The 19,279-nt window shown below is 39.0% G+C and overlaps 1 protein-coding gene across 5 annotated transcripts in view; it reads left to right on the top strand.

Annotated features, from left to right (window-relative positions):
• Trpc5 (transient receptor potential cation channel subfamily C member 5) overlaps positions 1-19,279 on the top strand; it is a 294,090-nt gene that overhangs the window by 230,929 nt on the left and 43,882 nt on the right. For all 5 annotated transcript variants that reach the window (XM_071606796.1, XM_071606797.1, XM_071606794.1 and 2 more), the window contains 3 exons: positions 4,132-4,468; positions 6,349-6,488; positions 10,804-11,126. In XM_071606796.1, the coding sequence (XP_071462897.1) occupies positions 4,132-4,468; positions 6,349-6,488; positions 10,804-11,126 (800 nt within the window). The remainder of the gene's footprint in view (positions 1-4,131; positions 4,469-6,348; positions 6,489-10,803; positions 11,127-19,279) is intronic.

Raw genomic sequence — 19,279 nt, 5'->3', positions numbered from 1 at the left:
CAACATATTAAAAAGATTATACACCATAATCAAATGGAATATATCCCAAGAATGTGAGGGTGATTTAGTATAATAAAGTCAATCAATATAATGCAATACATTAATGGGAGGCAGAAAAAAACACATGAACATTTCAGTTGACACAGAAAAACCATTTGAAATAAAAAAAGAAAAACCATTTGAGGGCTGGGGATGTAGCCCAGTGGTAGAGCACTTGCCGAGCATGTGTGAGGCACTGGCTTTCATCTCCAGCACCTCAAAACAGAAACAAAGAAAGAAAAGAAAAAGAAAAACAAATTTGACAAAATGCAACCATCTTTCATTATCAAAACATTTATAAAACTATGATTGGAAAAGAACTTCCTCAACCTGATCAAGACCATCTATGAAAAACCTATAGCTAACATTATACTTAGTAGAGAACTACTGAAAGACTTTCTATTAAGACCAGGAATAATACAAGGCTACTGAGTCTCAGCACTTCTATTCACCATTGTACTGGAAATCCTCTAAAGCTGAATTACGTAAGAAAAAAATAGAACAGGCATCTACTTTGGAAAGTAAGAATTGAAACTATGTGTATTTACTGATGACATTACCTTACACAGAGAAAACCCTAAGGAATTGACACCAAAAAGAAACTATTAAAACTGGTAGATGAGATCAGTAAGAATGCAAGATACAAGATCAATATACTCAATTAATTTTAGTTTACTAACAATAATTATGGAGGGGACATTGTTTTGAACCAAGCTTCTAAAGAAGTCCCCAACAAACGAGACTAAAACAAAACAATCATTCATGGTGAATACCACATCATCAAACCAAGACTTGAAGGAAGCATACAGACGCCAAAATAGACCAAGTGTTCCTGAAACAGGAGATTCTAGTCTATTTGAGTCAAAGTAATAAGGAATTTCTCTCTACTTTAACCCTTACAAGACATTAATAAGTTGAAGTAAACAGATGTTAACCAATCAACTTTTTTTTCTTATTGTTTTGTTTCTTTGTCCCCATCTTATGAAACCAACTGTTCTCCTACTGTCTGGTGAGAGCTTTTATCTCCATTTATAGAACAGAGGCTGCCCTATTTCATGAATTGTGGATAAAAAACCAATTAGATCTATAACTAAATGTGTTGTAATGTTGTCTCTTGCCAGTTTTTGTACTCCAGCAATAAACAATCCAAAATTGAATTTTAAAAACTCCATTTACAATAGTCTATAATACAATAGCATTGAAAATAGTAAAAAAAAAAAAAAAAAAAAAAACCTAAAGAATAAATTTAACAAACGACCTGTAAGACTTGTACACTTAAGAGCTACAAAACATTGTTGGAAGAAACTAAAGACAACCAAATAAATGGAAAGATGCTCCATGTTCATAGACTAAAAGACTTAATGTTGTTCAAAGTTACACAGCTAGTTAGCAACAGGGTCAGGAATTGAACCCATAAAATCTACAGAATCTAAAGTCTTTGTTTCTGTGTATTCTGCTAGGAATTGAACCCAGGGCCTCACACATGTGAGTAAAGCACTCTTCCACTGAGCTACACTCCAGCCCTAGAATCTGTGTCTTAACCACCCTATCATATTTCTCTACACACACACACACACACACACACACACACACACACATACACACACACACACACACTGCTTATGGCTCCTCATTGCTCTTAAAATGAGTTTATTCTATTTATAGTGACCCAAGACTAGATCGTTTTGATCTGTGTAACCCCTGCCTACCTCTCCAGCTTCATCTCCTGCCAATCACAGCCTTGCAGTTCAAGCTGCAGCCACCCCAAGATGGAAAGATATATGAACAAAACATAATGGTAACACAAAGGAGGCATCCTGGATGAAGTGATACCTGGGTGGAGTATTAAAGAAATATACATCTGTCTCCCTCACTAGACCAAAAGCTCCCAGTGGTTTTTCCATTGTGTTCAGGATCTGGCTTGATCCTTCAACTTTTATTTATTTTCTTGAAGTTCTCCATTCCAACCTAGGGCATAGTCTATAATGGTAAGAAGAATAGAAAGGGGCTTCAGGATTTTGTCTTTTTATGTGTGACTGTGTGAAATGGGGATGGGAATACATAATGCAGATCACAAACATACTTGGAGAAAATGAGATCAAAGGATGAAAACATTTTAGAACTTTATTTTTCTTTTTTTATTTGTTATAATTAGTTATACATGATAGTAGAATGCGTTTTGATACATCATACATAAATGGAATATAACCTCTCATTCTTTGGGTTGTACATGATGTAGAATTACACTGGTCGTATAATCATATATGCACATAGGGTAATAATGTCTGATTCATTTTATTATCCTTCCTACCCCCACACACCCTCCCCTCCATTCACTCTTCTCTATCTAATCCAAAGTACCTCTATTCTTCCCCAATCCCTCCCATTTTAAATTAGCATCCGTGTATCAGAGAAAACATTAAGCCTTTGGTTCTTTGGGATTGGCTTTTTTCGCTTCGCATGATATTCTCCACTCCATCTATTTACCAGTAAATGCCATAAACTCCAATCAGAATGGCAATTATCAAGAATACAAGCAACAATAAATGTTGACGAGGATGTGGGGGAAAAGGTATACTCATACATTGCAAATGAGACTTCAAATTGGTGCAACCACTATGAAAAGCAATATGGAGATTCCTCAGAAAACTTGGAATGGAACCACCATTTTAGAGCTTATTTTTGGTAGTTTCATAATAGTCAATGGCTTTAGACCCCAAACATATATAATGGCTCAAACACAATAGAATCTTCTTAGATGTGTAATGGACAAGACAGACATTCTTGCTTAGCAGATTAGTTCTCTTCCACATGGTAATTCAGGTAATTCGGCTAACAAAAGCCCTTAAATCACCCTGGATTACTACATCCCAGTCAGCCAAAAGGGAGGGAAACATGGAGGAGCACACATAGGAGACTTCTATGGGCCAAATCTAGAAGGATCATACATCATTTCTGTTCAGACTCCATCAGCAAGAATTTAGTTATGTGGCCACATCTTACTGCAGTAAGTAAGTTAGGTGTTTAACCTATTCCATGAAAAGCTGGAATAATCAAATACAGGCAGTATAAAATCATGGTTGATAGTTGAGCTGCCTATTGAGTCACATATCAGAAAGTAGCAGCCAGAGGGTGACTTGCAGTGCTGATGACTCCTTAATTATTAATCACTAACACTTTATAGATTGCCTTTAAGTAAAATGAGAACTGGGTTAGTATACAATATTGTAACGTTGGACCCCAAATATTTTTTTCCTCTGATGCATGTCTACACTAGAAAGGGTGATAAAATAGATGGCAAAGTAGCAATCTGATTCATCACAGCCAGGCAAGAGATGCCCAAACAAAATGGGGAAAAAAGACAAAATCAAAAAGGGAACTCATTTTCATTTCAAAACATAGCTACAGGCATGGGCTTATTCTCTGCCAGTTTGTGTTTGCCCCAAAGGAATGCACATTTGATGAGACCTCATGTAGGCGAGGAGGATGAGTAGAGATGAATCAATTTGAAATAAAATATCCTCGTGATTGTCTGCTAAAAGGTATGAAGATCCTCAGGAGAATTTGTAAAACTGCTGCCCAGGCTCTATCCCACACCACCCCAGGGAGTCACATTTAGTCATTCTGTGATACGACCTGGCAATCTGGATTTTTAATGCTCCCTGGATGATTCTGATGCAGAGCCAGTTTTGGGGAACTATGGCTCTGACATAATGGGAAGGAAGCATTCAAAAGCACAAACAAAACAGTCTTTTTTTTTTTTTTTTTTTTGAAATGGGGCTCTTGATAAGTTGCTGAGTCTGACTTTGAACTTGGATCCTCTTGCCTTCGCCTCTTGAATGGCTGGGATTACAGTTGTGCACCACTGCACCTGGCTAGTGATTTTGTTTTAATATGTGAAAAATATAATTAATTCTAAGGAAAAATCTAGCCTCATATCTTGATCTGTAGAACTATCTCTGGGGTTAGAACCTGGAGAACAAACCTCTCTGGGAGCACTGGTGGGAGATGACTCTAAATCAGAGAGGTACTATGAATGTAGACTTTCTCCTGGATGTCCCAAATGCCTAACTTGTTTTCCTCTTTTCCCAGTTTGTTGCTCAGCCCAACTGCCAACAGTTGCTTGCCACCCTGTGGTATGATGGTTTCCCTGGATGGCGGCGGAAACACTGGGTAGTCAAGCTCCTGACCTGCATGACCATTGGGTTCCTGTTTCCCATGCTGTCTATAGCCTATCTGATCTCACCTAGGAGCAACCTTGGGTTGTTCATCAAGAAACCCTTTATCAAGTTCATCTGCCACACAGCATCCTATTTGACCTTCCTCTTCATGCTTCTCCTGGCTTCTCAGCACATTGTTCGGACAGACCTCCATGTACAGGGGCCTCCTCCAACTGTTGTGGAATGGATGATATTGCCTTGGGTTCTAGGTGAGTTAAAGTGAACAGATGAGCAATGGCTAGACTGTCTTCTGATCCTATCTAAAAAATATACTCGAACAGGTAGTCAAACTAGCTCTGAACTAGGGTACCTTCCCTCTGCATTGTTGGAAGTCTGAGAAACGTGATTGCTTCTGTACCAGGCCCTGGTCACTCAATACTGTATGGTCCACCACAAGATTATCAGTGTGCCCAGGGGTTGCCTCTGCTAACCTAATGTCTTCAAGGACAGAGAAGTGGCTGTCAGTTGGTTTAGAGGGGAAAGCCAAGTATCGGTCAGGAAAGCTAAGCAGGGCAAGTGTAAGGGACCTGCGAACGACGGAGGAAGAGACCACCAAGAGACCATCTCATGCAACAGCAAAAGGGGGTTTATTGAAGATCCAGCGTGCTGGGGCTCCATGCTCACTCAAGAAGGGAGAGCGGCCAAGAGCCCCAAGAACAACTTGTGCAGGGTTTATATACATTTTTTAGAGAGGGCAGGGACTTTACACACGTCATAGTTCCCTTTAACAAATCATCGTACACCGCGGGAAAATCAAACAACAACTCTCAAACATGATTAGTACATTCATTGGCGGGAACAGGTCGGGCAGGGGTGACAGGTCAGTCCTAAGGCGGGGTATACATTCAAATTGATTGGTTTAGGCCCCGGGGTGCGTACGTGCTGAGCTGCACGGGTCTGGGTCATTAAGCAACTAGGTGGTCAAGGGGGGGATTTCGACACACATATAATGGGCAGTTCCGGGAATTATCTTAACTGCCACAGGAATTTCAAGTTCTGAGTGCAGCTTGGAAACTTTACAAAACCTGGTCCTTTACATTTTAATTTCAATTTCTTTTATCCTTTCACAAGTATTGATCAGTATATTCAAAGCTCTCTTCCCATTACCAGGAGGTACATGGATTCTAATGCTTTCTCACGGCCACTCCATATAATCCTAGAACTTATTCAGGATCTGCATTCTATTGAGATACTACTTCCACAGTCAGGAGAAAAACCTGGAAATACACACACATCATGATAAAAGCAGCTCTGTCAGTAGTCTCCAGGTATAATTAAATGACACTGGACTCTCCAGCACAAGGCCATCTTCTAAGCCCCTGTCCATAAAACTGGTCTCCCAAACCAGTAATATGGGGATCACCTGGGAGCTTGTTAGACATCAAAAGATCTGCATGTTAACATGATTCCCAGGTAATTTACATGCACTTTAAAGTCTAAAAAGTACTGCCTTAGACTACAGCTGCACCTTTTACTTTTTTCTATATTCCAAGGCTGATGAAACATCTGTGTCAGCAGGCAAAACTCCACAAAACCCCTGTACAGTGAGAGGAGAAAGGAGAAAAGAGGATGATGCTAAATTATTTGAGGCCCCAGTGCCTAGTTTCAGCCTCAGCATCTGGTAATTTGGTTCATGATCAGCTTGCTCACCTCAAAACTCATGAAGAAGTTTTCTCTTCAGTGCCTAGTGGAAATCAGGGGCTATGAAGTAATATTGATTTAATCAATTTATTAATAAGATTGCTCCCACTCCAATATGGGAAGAAGATAGAATTTGGAGCCCAAAATTGCAACAGCAAAAGAAAGAAATAAAGAAAATGACAGCATTCCAGTAACTATAGTAAGAATGCTAAAAGTGAGTCAGGGTAGTGCCCAGAAAAGTATGATTTATGGGCATCTCAGGAGACTGCCACCATGTTTAACAAGTCCATGACTGTGAGGTAGAGTAGGAAACAAAGAGGTAAGTGACTACTGCTCCACTTACCCCAATTTGTTCATTGATTTCATCCTTATTCATTTGGGGGTGGTCCTGCTATGATGACCAGGACTTCCCTGATGTGGAAATAAACTTTTTGCCTCTATTCTTTAGGTTTCATTTGGGGGGAGATTAAGGAAATGTGGGATGGTGGATTTACTGAATACATCCATGATTGGTGGAACCTGATGGATTTTGCAATGAACTCCCTCTACTTGGCAACTATTTCTTTGAAGATTGTGGCCTATGTCAAGGTAAAATTGAATGTCTGTCATTGTTCTTAAACAATGATTTTGGTTACATCAATAAGCTTTTATTCTGGGAGCATGAAGTGTTTATGGGGAAAGTAATGATGCCACTCCAATCCATTGTGGGAAAGTCCCATATAAACAAACATTCTTTCCATAGTTTATAAACAGTGTCTGCTTAAGCAAAGAAAGTGGAGAATGAATCAAATGAATCATTAGCTTTTTAGACTCTCAAGGTAAAGGGGACTTTAGTTCTGAATGCTGAAATCTTCTCCACAATGTTCTTGCTAAGAGAATGGCCCACTGATGCTTGCATAGTGCAGGGAAATTTACTGAATTCACTGTTTCCAAAAGCCTCTCTTAACCCTTGTCACTTCAATAAAAAGAGTTATATTTGTCTAATACTATTCTCCCATGCCACATCCATGGGTAATCCTTCCCTATGGGGTCATATAGAAAAAAGCTGTTGCTTCTCTATAATAGTACTTCCGGTATGAAGTCATCTCTCCCTTACCCAGTGAGTCATTGCTTGCTAAACCTAAACATTCCCACTTCCCTCAACTGTTCTTCACATGACAAGTATCAATATTCCAGAAACATCATCACAAGAGACATAGACCTTTAATAGTCTCTGCCTCCCTCATCACTTCCACCACCAGGATAATCATTCAAGCAGTTATGAATCCAGCTTTTTGAATAACACCCAAACTGTGCCTCTTTGCCAATTCAGATAATGTATACAAACCACCACCACCATGTTGCTTTCCCTACCCAAGGTGCAGCTTGAATTATCCTGGAAATAAATTCATATCTTATGCCTCACTTTGGGAAATCACAGGCTCTGAGTTCAAGTTTGATGTTTACTAAATAATGGGATGACTATGATCCTTCCACATTTAGTTGAACTTTTCCACCAGGAGGAGATGCTGACAATTTAGTCTCTAAGTTTGTGTAGTCAGTCATGCTTTTGGCACTAAATTTCACATTAAGAAGTTTTAGAATGAGAATATGGCTGTCCCCCAAATCTGCAACAGCTTAGTTTATTTTTGTATCCCTAATATGCATATTGCATAAATTTTAAGAACTTGGAAGCTATGCAGAGCATGAATATTGAATGCAGCCGTGAAATATTTTTGAAAGGAGCCCAAGAGTATGCCTTATACATGTGGTGATCATTTAACACATACTTACAACTTCCTTAAAAGAAAAGGCTGGTGAGGAAAATGAATCTCTGGTTAATGTGCCTGGGTGAACTCCATGTCATTCTGGCACTCTGCTGACTAAGTAACAGTTTCCCTAAAAAAAAAAAAAAAAAAAAATTCTTCCTTTAGAAGTAGTATTTATACACATGAGAAACCATAAATTATCAATCTAGCAATTGCTAGGTTTTGTTTAAACAAAAAGTTTAGAATAAATAATGAAGAAAAAGATTAACATTGGGGATCTGAAAATGTGTCTATAGATGCTCAATATTAACTAATCACATAACTTATCCACCTTCACGAGTGAGGTTTCCAAAGAGCTAGATGCTTCCCTACCACAAAGTATAACAGTAAATCCAGGGGCTTGGGATGTAGCTCAATTGGTAGAGTGCTTCCCTCACATGCACAAGGCCCTGGGTTCAATCCCAGCACCACCAAAAAAAAAAGAGTAAATCCAATCTACTAAACTGGTAAATGCCAGTCTCATACCAATGAGCTAGAGCTAGATTATCATAGGCAATCCCTCTACCTCTCTGAGCCTCAGAATCTGCCTCATATATAAAATCAAATAGATTCAGGCATGGTGGTGCATGCCTATAATCCCGCGGCTTGAGAGGCTGAAGCAGGAGGATCAAGAGTTCAAAGCCAGCAACTTAGTGAGGCCTAAGCAATTCAGTGAGATGCTGTCTCTAAATAAAATATATAAAAAAGGGCTGGGGATGTGGCTCAGTGGTTAAGCACTCCTAGGATCAATCCCTGGTACCCCTTCCAAAAGAAAAAAAACACACACACACACACACACAAATAGTATTAGACCAATGGTTTTCAACCTGATAATTTTTCTATGGAATCATGTCTTCAAGCAAAAATTTACACAAAACTAAGTTTGGCTTGAGAAATGAATCTTTTGTAGCTCCCATGAAGATCATGAACCCTGAAGTTCTGTGGTGAACTATGGAGAACCCTGAGGCTCTAAAGAATACAGTTTGAAAACTACTGTAAGATCATGAGGCAGCAAACTATGGTGTGTGGGCTAAATGTGGCCATCTGTTATGTCCATTTGTTTATATACTGTCTATGGTCACTTTAGCACTATAAGTATTAGGTAGTTGTGACAGGGACTATAAAGCCCATAAAGCCAAACATTTGTAGTATCTGGCCCTTGACAGAAAAAGGTTGCTGCCCTCTGTGTTAGATGAATTCTGGGTTTATTCCCTGGACTCACATGGTAAGGTATCTTTCTCAAAAGGTATATATGCAAAGTACAGATTTGCCAAGATATCCTTTTTCATACTTTTGAGTGTTCTGCAAATCCAGATTCACCACCCCATGGGCAGCAGATTTCCCTGTGGTTACAGTTCTGGGCATAGAGAGAGAAAAAAATACCTCAAATTATAAGCTATACATCTTCTAGTTCATTATTTCTAGTTTTAAAACATAGGTCTGTTTTATTGTCAGCAAAGAGTCTTCATCTCTCATATATACCTCAAAACCTTTAAAGGCCTATCTAACATCTGTGCCATGAAATTAACTATCATGTAAGTACATTTAATAGAAATAGTGCTAGACTGAGTATCTGGAGACCTGGGATTTAGTGCTGGCTCTGCCACCAACTTTGCTGTGAAATCTTTAGCAAATGACTCTGCCTCTCTGGATTTCAATTCTTGCATTTGTAAAACAGGCATAATAATGCCTACCCCTCATAGCAATGCAGTGAGTGTTTTTTTGGAAGGAAATATATAGAAATACAAGATTTGGCCAAGAGTACATAAAACTGATTGGTTGCCTAAAAGTTTATCTGAAATAGAAGCAAAAATATGCTTTGGTTTCTTCAGTTCTTTTGACAGTGAAGAATATTGGATATACACAAATGATTTTAAAAACACCAGTTTCCTCAGTTGTTGTAACTGAAACACATTTTAGAAATGCTAACAATATAATTTGGCCCCCAATACATTTTCTCAGGAAAGCTGTTTACATGTAGTCCTGAGAAATTGTGATATTTAGATGAGAGCTCAAGGCAACACACTTCAAATGGAATCCCAGGCAAAATCTACTTCTATCCTGAGGAAGGTAATAACTAGTTCCTTGTATTTCCATAACATCTCCCCTCTGGAGTACATATATTTTTGCATGTAGATATAGAATCACAAACATGTACACAGGCTGGGAGTAGGCATTATCCTTTTTTATGGCAAAGGTGAAAGATAGAGGCAGTTTTAGGTGACAATGCCCAAATTGAGGCTCAGATCTCATAATGAAGCTGATTTTCTTCAAGACTACTCCTCGTATTCTAGAAGCTGGAAGCATGGAATAAGGCTGAAAATGGGCAACCAATCCTACAGATACTGGTTATTCCTTCCCTTTAATCCCCTGGTTCTTCATTTGTGCTAGAGGGATGTTCTAGCTCGTAGGGTTGTCAAAGGAACAGCAAAATATGTTCATATGCCACTGTGCAGAGAAGTACTGGATTTGCTACCTGATAGGATGGCATGCCATTTGCAATAGTGTGGAATATATCAAAAACTGCTCAAAATTCAGCAGAAAGCTCTGATGAAGACTCCTTAAGAATGGTCCATCAGCCCCGAACTGCAGTCAGTGGGGAAGTGAGGCTAAACACTGTATGCTGAGAAGGTTCCATGTACCTCCTGTCCTTTAATAACTGCAAGTTGTCCGTGGTGCTCAGAACCCAGTGGGGGATTAAGGAATTAGGTCTGATTCAAAATTTCATTAGGAAGCAAGGTGATTTATCCTTACTGCCCTGAGCATACCTGTGGCTCAGTTTCAGTGATACTCTGCAACAATCTGTTAATCTCAGTTAGAAAATGTCTGTTGATAAACCACAGGTGGTTGCTCCAGAGGATTGCTTTGAAATTCATTCAGCTTTGTGTATATGCTGGGTGTATATTTAGATGGGAAAGAGAGGAAGACGGTGTCGTGTACTAATTGAATGGAGCCAAAAGACAAATAGTTCCATGCATGGGGATTATTGGATAAATGATGTTTAATGCATATTTTGGTGGCTTTATTTGGGTGTGAAAGAGTGGAAAGGGGAAAGTTTTATAAATGCTCATTGTATTCCTCACCTTCTGCACTTTTTTTTTTTTTTTTTTTTTTAGTATAATGGTTCACGTCCGAGGGAGGAATGGGAAATGTGGCACCCGACTCTAATTGCAGAGGCGCTCTTCGCAATATCCAACATTTTAAGTTCCTTGCGTCTCATATCCCTGTTCACAGCCAACTCCCACTTAGGGCCTCTGCAGATCTCTTTGGGACGCATGCTGCTTGATATCCTCAAATTCCTCTTTATCTACTGCCTGGTATTGCTGGCTTTTGCCAATGGACTGAATCAGCTTTACTTTTATTATGAGACCAGAGCTATTGATGAGCCTAACAACTGCAAGGGGATCCGATGTGAAAAGCAGAACAACGCCTTCTCCACGTAAGACTCCCCTCTCTCCTCTTTTGCCTTTTTTTCTGCCTTCTCCTTTATTGTCTTATTTTCAGTCAACAGTTTCATCACTGCCTCTTAATAGTGCGAACAAAGCTTACTGTGGATTCATCCAAATGGTCTGAGGTGGAGGGAAATCCGCCTCTCTGTACAGGCGACAGGGAGAGTGGAGTTAGGGGAAGGAATAAAGAAAAACACATATATGGGCTGCCAGGAACTAGACTTCAGAGTTAGTTCTGAACTATGTTAGTAGCATTCTGTATTTTTAAAGATTTGATGGGGGTGGAATACATAATACCTCACTCAAAAAAGTGGCCTTGCAGGCACAGTGGTACTTGCCTGTAATCCCAGTGGCTCAGGAGGCTGAGGCAGGAGGATCACAGTTCAAAACCAACCTCAGCAAGTTAGTGAGACCCTAAGCAACTCAGAGAGACCCTTTCTCTTAATAAAACACAAAAAAGGGCTGGGGATATAGCTCAGTGGTTAAGTGACCCTGGATTCCATCCCTAGGAGCAAAAAAAAAACCTCCACCAAGGAAATGAAACAGAAAGGCTATTCTTCTTAGCAAGTAACCACCAAAGCTAATTTAACTATTCTGAATCATGCCCGAAGCAAGAAAGGATGTAAGTGTATCTTTTCTTTTATTGGTTCTTTTTAGTTATACATGACAGTAGAATCCATTTGGATATAATTATACGAGCATGGAGTATGTCTTATTCTAATTAAGACTCCATTCTTACAGATGTTAAATTCTCTGTGGTGTCATCATATATGTACATCTTAATGTACCCCCTTTCACAGAAGTAAGCTAGAAAGAGAACGGGTTGTGGCAAAATTAGAGTTAGCTTACCAACTAGCTTAATTTAAGGATTTAGGTGGATGAAGGGGCACCAAGCACTGATTGGAAATATCTTCCATTCTCACTTGGGATCCAAGAGACAGCTCATGACTCATTGTCCAGGAGTTTGCTACCTCTGGACACATGGAACTCTTGTGCCTTTTGGTCCTACTCTCAAGATCTACTTTGTGGGCACCTTCAAAACTTTAGAATGGCTTTTAATTTCTGAAAAGTTGGCATTAGGGGAAATAGATATGAGGGAAAATAAGCACAAGTTAGACAATTTGTTAGGCTAGGTGCTGCCCTGGGCTGACCCTGGATTGGTGTCCCCCACCTTGTCTGTCTCCGCCCCTTTTGAGGAGTGTTGGATCATCACTGGTATTCATAATAATGACCCCAAGGTCATGCAAGATTCTTAGTTATTAAACTAAAATACAATTTTTTCCTAATGTGTTTTGTTTTCAATGACATGTAATCATTGTACATGCTTATGGGGCATAGTGTGATTCCTTACATGAATGCATTAATAATCAAATCAGGTATTTAGCATATCCATCACCTCATACCTTGAGCATTTCATTGTGTTGCAATATTTTAAAATCTTCTCTTCTATGGGGTTACGGTTTTAGCTCAGTGGAAGAGCCCTTGTGTGAGGCACTAGATTCGATTCTCAGCACCACATAAAAATAAATAAAATAAAGGTCCATTGAAAACTAAAAAAATATTTTAAAAAGTCTTCTCTTCTAGCTATCTTGAAAAAGTACAGCACACCATCTATATTTGTAGTTGCCCTACTGCTCAATAACATACCAGAACTTCTCACTCCTATCTAACTGTAACTTTGTATTCCTTCATCAACTTTTCCTCACCCATTCCTCTTCCAATATATCCTCCCCAGGCTGTAGTAGCCAGCATTCTACTCTCTACTTCTATGAGATTGACATTTTTTATATTCCTATCATATATGGATGAGACCTCGTAGTATTTGTCCTTCTGGTTTATTTCACTCAACATAATGTTCTTTGAGTTCATTCACATTACCTCAAATGATAGAATTCCATGTTTTTATGGCTAAATAGTATTCCATTAATTCTTTTCCTTTAACTCTGTAAAGTCAGTTCATTGAATTCAGACATTCTATAAATGTGTTCAGTAACAAAGGCTTGGAGTGAAGGATTTCTACTTGACCAAAAGTTGTACTAATTCAGAGTAAAACAAAACAAAACAATCTTATCTACCCTATCCCTGTTTGCCTCTAGCAGCATTTCCTAAAATTGGTTGTAAAAATAAAAAAGAAAAGGACAGGTCAGTGGCATGTTGATAGACATGGAGTTTGAGATGAAATGAGTTTTGGAAATTCTGGGACAAAGTTTAAAAGGTTTTGTTACTGCAGGACTTCTCAGAGTCCTTCCACCATGAATTTACCATGTAGGGAGAAATCTTCTCAGATATATTGACTACAAAAAGAAAGCACTCTTCTCCCCCTTATTAATTTTTAAATGATCTCTCCAAGATGATGCTTCAGAGAAATGAATTTGAAAAATGTGGGCTCACTCCATTACCCATCACCACACTCATTCCCTTCCCATAGGCAATACTCCTATCTCTCTTGCCAGAACTCTGGAAAAATCTTGGATGTGACAACCAGACTTATGTGAAAAGAAAAGGAGGCCAAGAAATAATCCAATTTTATTAAGCCAACCAGGAGTGTATAATGGCAACTGATCCCTTTACTAGTGCTTCCTGACTAGGAACTGCTTCCTTTCTTGTGGTACTCTAGAGACAGAACTCACTTCAACCTACTTTTAATATAAAGAGCAACTTTGTATTGGTTTGTGCATTTGTTCCCATCAAAGTATTCAATGGGAGGACTGGTTCCTGGCCAATTACCCTTTCATGTGAACTCTGCCAAGGAAGTTTATAAAATGTCTGCTCGCAAGTTTGTAGTGATTATTAACACCCCTGTTGCCAACTGACATTTTGTTTCCATCACTTGCCCAGCAGGGAAAATTGACAAGAATGGACACTGTCATACACAAAATTATATCTTGGGGTGTCAGATAGGAAGAAGCATTATCCTGCTGGGACCAAATCAGCAGTAGCATTACCTCAACTTTCCCTCTATCTGTTGATGTTTTTCTCCTCCATTGAGGCCTTATTCCAATTTGTTTTCTTTTAAATGCTTCAACTCAGGCATTGTAATACCTATTAAAATACTTATTATTCAGTCAGAGAATCAGAAAGACTCAGCTTTTAGAGAAGGGGAAAATAAGTTTATTTATATATCTGGTGAAAACTTTGGTACCTGCTTATTGTCATCTTTTTCCTTATGATTCTCCAGAGATGCCATTGTTGTTCTTCGGCTTTAAAAGTAGAGAAAGCCCTTTTTTCCCTAGGCATACAATTTAAGGGGAACTCATTATCCTTGCTGACAAACATATGACAATATTGTTGGTGACTGGAGTTCAGTATTTCATACTGGGAGTACCTGGCCTTCATCTGCTGTTGAGAGAAGCAATTAAGAAGGCATCATGAGGGCTGGGGCTGTACCTCAGTGAAAGAGCACATGAGGCACTGGGTTCAATCCTCTGCACCACATAAAAATAAACAAAGAAAATAAAGGCATGCTGTCCATGTACCAAAAAAAATGTTTTTAAAAAGAAGGTATATTGAATACATGACCAGTATAACTCTACATCATGTACAACCATAAGAATGGATCAAAATTGGAATGGGTTGCCTTCCATATATGTATAATATGTCAAAATACCTAAGAACAACAAATAAAAAAATAAATCAACATTTTAAAAAGAAGGCATCATCATTCTTAGGATACAGAACTTGAGAGAAAAAAAAGGGTCAGAGTGGTAAGACACTAACTCTCCAGTCCAGGCCCTCATCTCCAGATGCCTACTGAGCACCTCTGCCCACTTGCCTGTTCCACAGGCCCCCAAGACACAAAATGTCCACAACTAAATTCCTTCTCTGCATATCACCCTAACCAATTTCCCCTTTAGCTCCTCTTCTCATTAAAAGGCCCCAGCCTGAATCCTAGGAGTTATATGGGACTCTTACCCTGTCCCTCATGAAACAAATCTAGTGTCTCACTCAGCCCTTTCAATTTACTTCTTAAATAGCTTTGAATCCATACGCACACACCTACACTTTTGAATTCATACGCACACATATACACTTTTGAATCCATATGTACACACATACACTGCCTCGGTTCAGGCCTAAATCATCTCTCTCAAAGACTACTACAATATCCTCTTTAACTAGTCTCCCTGCCTCTAGTCTTGTCTCCCTTCCAAACAATCTCCCACTTGCTATGTGGAAGGCTCTTCCTAAATACCAGTCTCATTCTGTCAGCCCCTGGCTCCATGCCCACCAGTGTATCTGAATCTTCTTCATAAATACAGCATCTTTACCATAAGACACAGAATCTTAGAAGTCTAGACCATGCCTCTTCAGCCTTCCACTCCTCTCCTCCATAGTCAACATCTTGCTATTTCCCAGCTACAAGAAAGCATGTCAGTCCTATAGGCCTTTGTATATCACATGCCATTCCCTCTGCCTAGAAAGCCAATCCTCACCTAGCCCGCCTAGAAAACTTTTACACAACTTTCCAATTCTGCCAAAGTATCAAATGCTCTAAAGACTTTTTTTAACCACTCTCAGCTGTAGGCTTCTTCTGTGTCCACCATAGCATCTTAAGCACATATCCATTAAAGTACAAAACCTGTTATATTTTAGTCAGTTGTGTCTCTTTATTCCCACTAGACTGATACTCCTATTTGAGTCAGCTTCACATCTGCCATAAGGGGCCCTAAGACATAAAGATATTCAAAATGCCTATCAAACAGTTGAATGGAAAAATGAAGTTCGTAGAGAGCCTATCTTTTTACAGCTTTTTATTTGGAGACAATTATCGATTTATATGCAATTGTAAGAAATAATTACCTGATGTTCCCCAGTGGCAACATTTTGCATTAGTATAGTACAACATCACAACCAGGAAATAAACAATGATAAATCCAGTGACTTGATTCAGATTTTAGCAGTTTTATATGCAAGCCATTTAATGCAACAACATGGATGGGCCTTAGAAATCCTATCTTTAATTGTACATGATCTATGTATGCTTCTGTCCCTCTGAGATGACTGATGTCATCTGCCCAACTCTGTCACTCTGCTGATTCACTTTGAGCTTGCTTTCAGCAAAAACCCTTGGCCTTTCTCCTACATCTCTCATCTTGTACTTGGGCACTTGGCCCAGGAACAAAGCACTACATTGATCCCTATTGTATTTCATCTCGTTAGTTCCAGCCCAATGCTCCAAGCTGTTGAAATCTTTCTGAATCTTGACCCTGTCATCCAATTTATTAGCTATCTCTCCCAATCTTGTGTCATCTGAAAATCTAAGAAGCATGTCATTGATTCTCAATCAAAGCGTTGATAAAACTGTCAGATAGGCTTGGTCTTCACTGGGTGGGATATTAGGCAACTATTAAAATGATATATATGAGGACTCTATATAAAACACAAAAGGTCTATGTATAAAATGTATAATTTTTAAAATCACAAAAATTGTATGTATATAATTGCAGCTATGTACAACTAAATAGGAAAGTGAATAACAACCTATAAAGACAAGGAATGCCAAACAACATCAAGGTGAAAAGTTTAACAGAGGGATAAATTAACTGACATTTATGAGTGCTCAGCCACTATTGCAAATCAGGTTTACATGAATTAACACATTTAATTCTCACTACCATGCGATGAAGTAGACACTAATATTATTAAACCATTTTACAGATGAGGAAACCAGGGTCCAAAGCAGTTAAGCAGGAGGTCCCCAATAGCATAGACAATAAGTAGCAGAGTCAGAATGGCAATCCAGGCACACAGGCTCCAGTCTGCACTCTTACCCTGGAAGGTGTAAATATCAGTTTTGTAAAGTTATATAAGATTTGTTGCAATAATCACAAATACACATAAATCTGAAGAGAACAGAGCCATGACCTAGCAGGCCCCTGCCACTTCCTTCCCAACTGTTATCATTCATTTGCAGCTACTCTTACTTAATCAGTGGTGATTTCTCCATCCATCATTCAATCTGTATTTTTGCATCTTATTCACATGGATACAAACTTTGCCCCAACACAGGCTCTTCTCTTTGTTCTGGTCAGATTTTGAAGGTTCTTATTGTCTCCAGACCCACACATTTCAGTTCATATCCTTCCAGCTACTGCTATCAGCTGATGTTACCACTCATTTTTTCTTTCCTTGATTATATTTCTCCTGTCATCTTTGATAGATTTATTAAAAACATTTATTTTGCAACTCTTATGTACCAGAGAAGGAGGATACTGAATAAGATAACATCCTTATTCTTAAGAAGTTCAAAGTCTGGGGCTGGGGTTGTGGCTCAGTTTAGAGTGCTTGGTTCATGCATGTGAGGCACTGGGTTCTATCCTCAGCACCACTTAAAAATAAATACAAAATAAAATAAAGATATCCATCTACAACAAAAAAAATGTTTAATAAAAAAGAAGTTCAGAGTCTAATGGAGAACACAAATGAACAAGCTGCCATCTTTCCAGTTTGTCATATGGCAAACACCATGCTTAGTGTTTTACATGCACCATCTTATGGGATAGAGGAAACCAGGCTCAAGTGTGTGGTCAAGTGTGTGGACTTCAGAGTCAAAAGAGCTTGGTACAAATCCTACTTCTACAATTTCCTGCCTGTGTGAGCACTCTATCCCTCAGTTTCTTATTTAAAAGTGGACAAATAATGGTGGGTTATAATCAAATATTGTAATATATGTAACGTTCTTAATATAATGCTTAGCATATTAAAAGTAAAATAAATATTAGTGATTAATATTTTTTTCTACCAGTACCCATTTTGGGGGATAAGGAAATTTGAACTTTAAAGAGGTTCTATAACTTTCTCACAGGCATATTGTTACTAAGGTGGAGAGGTTTAAAGTTTTCTGTTAGCTACTCCCCTCTATCTATTGCCTTTATGGTTGGATGGATACATGCCTTTATAAAATAGGACTAGTGTAGTGTTGGAGCAGAGATGAGGAGCATCTAACCCAACTTTGTAGGAAAGGAGTTAGGGCAGCCTTCTAGAGCATGTGGAGCTTCAGTTAAGACAAACAAGGGTTGGGCTGAATAGAAGACAGGCGAGAAATAGAAGCTAGAGGTAAGAGCAGGGAAGGACCATTTTATCCAGAGCTAGAAGCTTGTCAAAGGTACAGTGAAATGAGAAATAGCTGGATCAGGGAACTGCAGAATGGATAAGGATGAAGACAAAGGATTAGTCATGCCTTGCTCCATCTGGGTTGATGGGACTGCTGGAAGCTTTTCTCTTTCAGTTCACCCTCCAGTTTTCCTTGTAGGTCTGAATTAGGTCCAGAGGGGTTAATTCTCTCTGTACTTCTTCTAGTTCCTTATCACAAAGATGAGATTTTCAATACATGTCCAGGGAACTGCAGTTTCTATCTCCGTTCTCTTGTCCCCCTCTTAGTCTGTGATCTGTTTATGGATGGCACCCACCATGCAGAAATTCCTTCTTAACCACCTGCTATGCATTTGTCTTCTATGCATTTAATACCAATTCTTCTCAAATCTTTGTATCTCCAATCTGTGCCCCTTCTTGAACTAGCAAGTTCCATATGTTTGTTTACTATCTACTAAGTAAAAATGAGTTGGTTGTTTTCTCTAAAATAATTTCCTTTAAAATTTAAATGACATTCATTTGGTATTAGAGTTCTAGGGTTTGGTCAACAAATCTTTCCATCTCTGTGATGATTTTATTATGGACCCAGCCACCAAATAATTCCACCACCCCCCCTCCAGGTGGAGGTCTTTTCCCTATGAATTCAACTGAGTCCAGCCACAGAGCATCCTATAGATATTCCCCCAAGAATATACTTATCCATCTCACAGGCCAGTGCTTTATTTTACTTGGGCAGGCCTTTCAGTAGGCCAGCATTTCCTGGTGACCAGATCACAGTGTGACATTTTGTGCATGCTGGTAAGGGCATTCTTACTACCAACCACCAAAACTGAGGAATGATCTTTCCTACCACCCTTCATTCCCACCTCTTATATAAACCATAGAATCTCCCTAACTATAACTTCACCAAGTTGAGGACAAATTTTAAATGCCCAGTCTTTCACTTTTAAGGACTCTGTCAATGAAACACCTAGCAAACATTCAGGCATTAATGATTGCAGTTTTAATTGTTGTAGACATGGGTGCTGAAGGAACATAGCATTATCCATTC

The sequence above is a fragment of the Marmota flaviventris genome, chromosome X, assembly GCF_047511675.1.
Source record: "Marmota flaviventris isolate mMarFla1 chromosome X, mMarFla1.hap1, whole genome shotgun sequence".
Lineage (NCBI taxonomy): Eukaryota > Metazoa > Chordata > Mammalia > Rodentia > Sciuridae > Marmota > Marmota flaviventris.
This window is presented reverse-complemented; position numbering and strand designations above follow the sequence as displayed.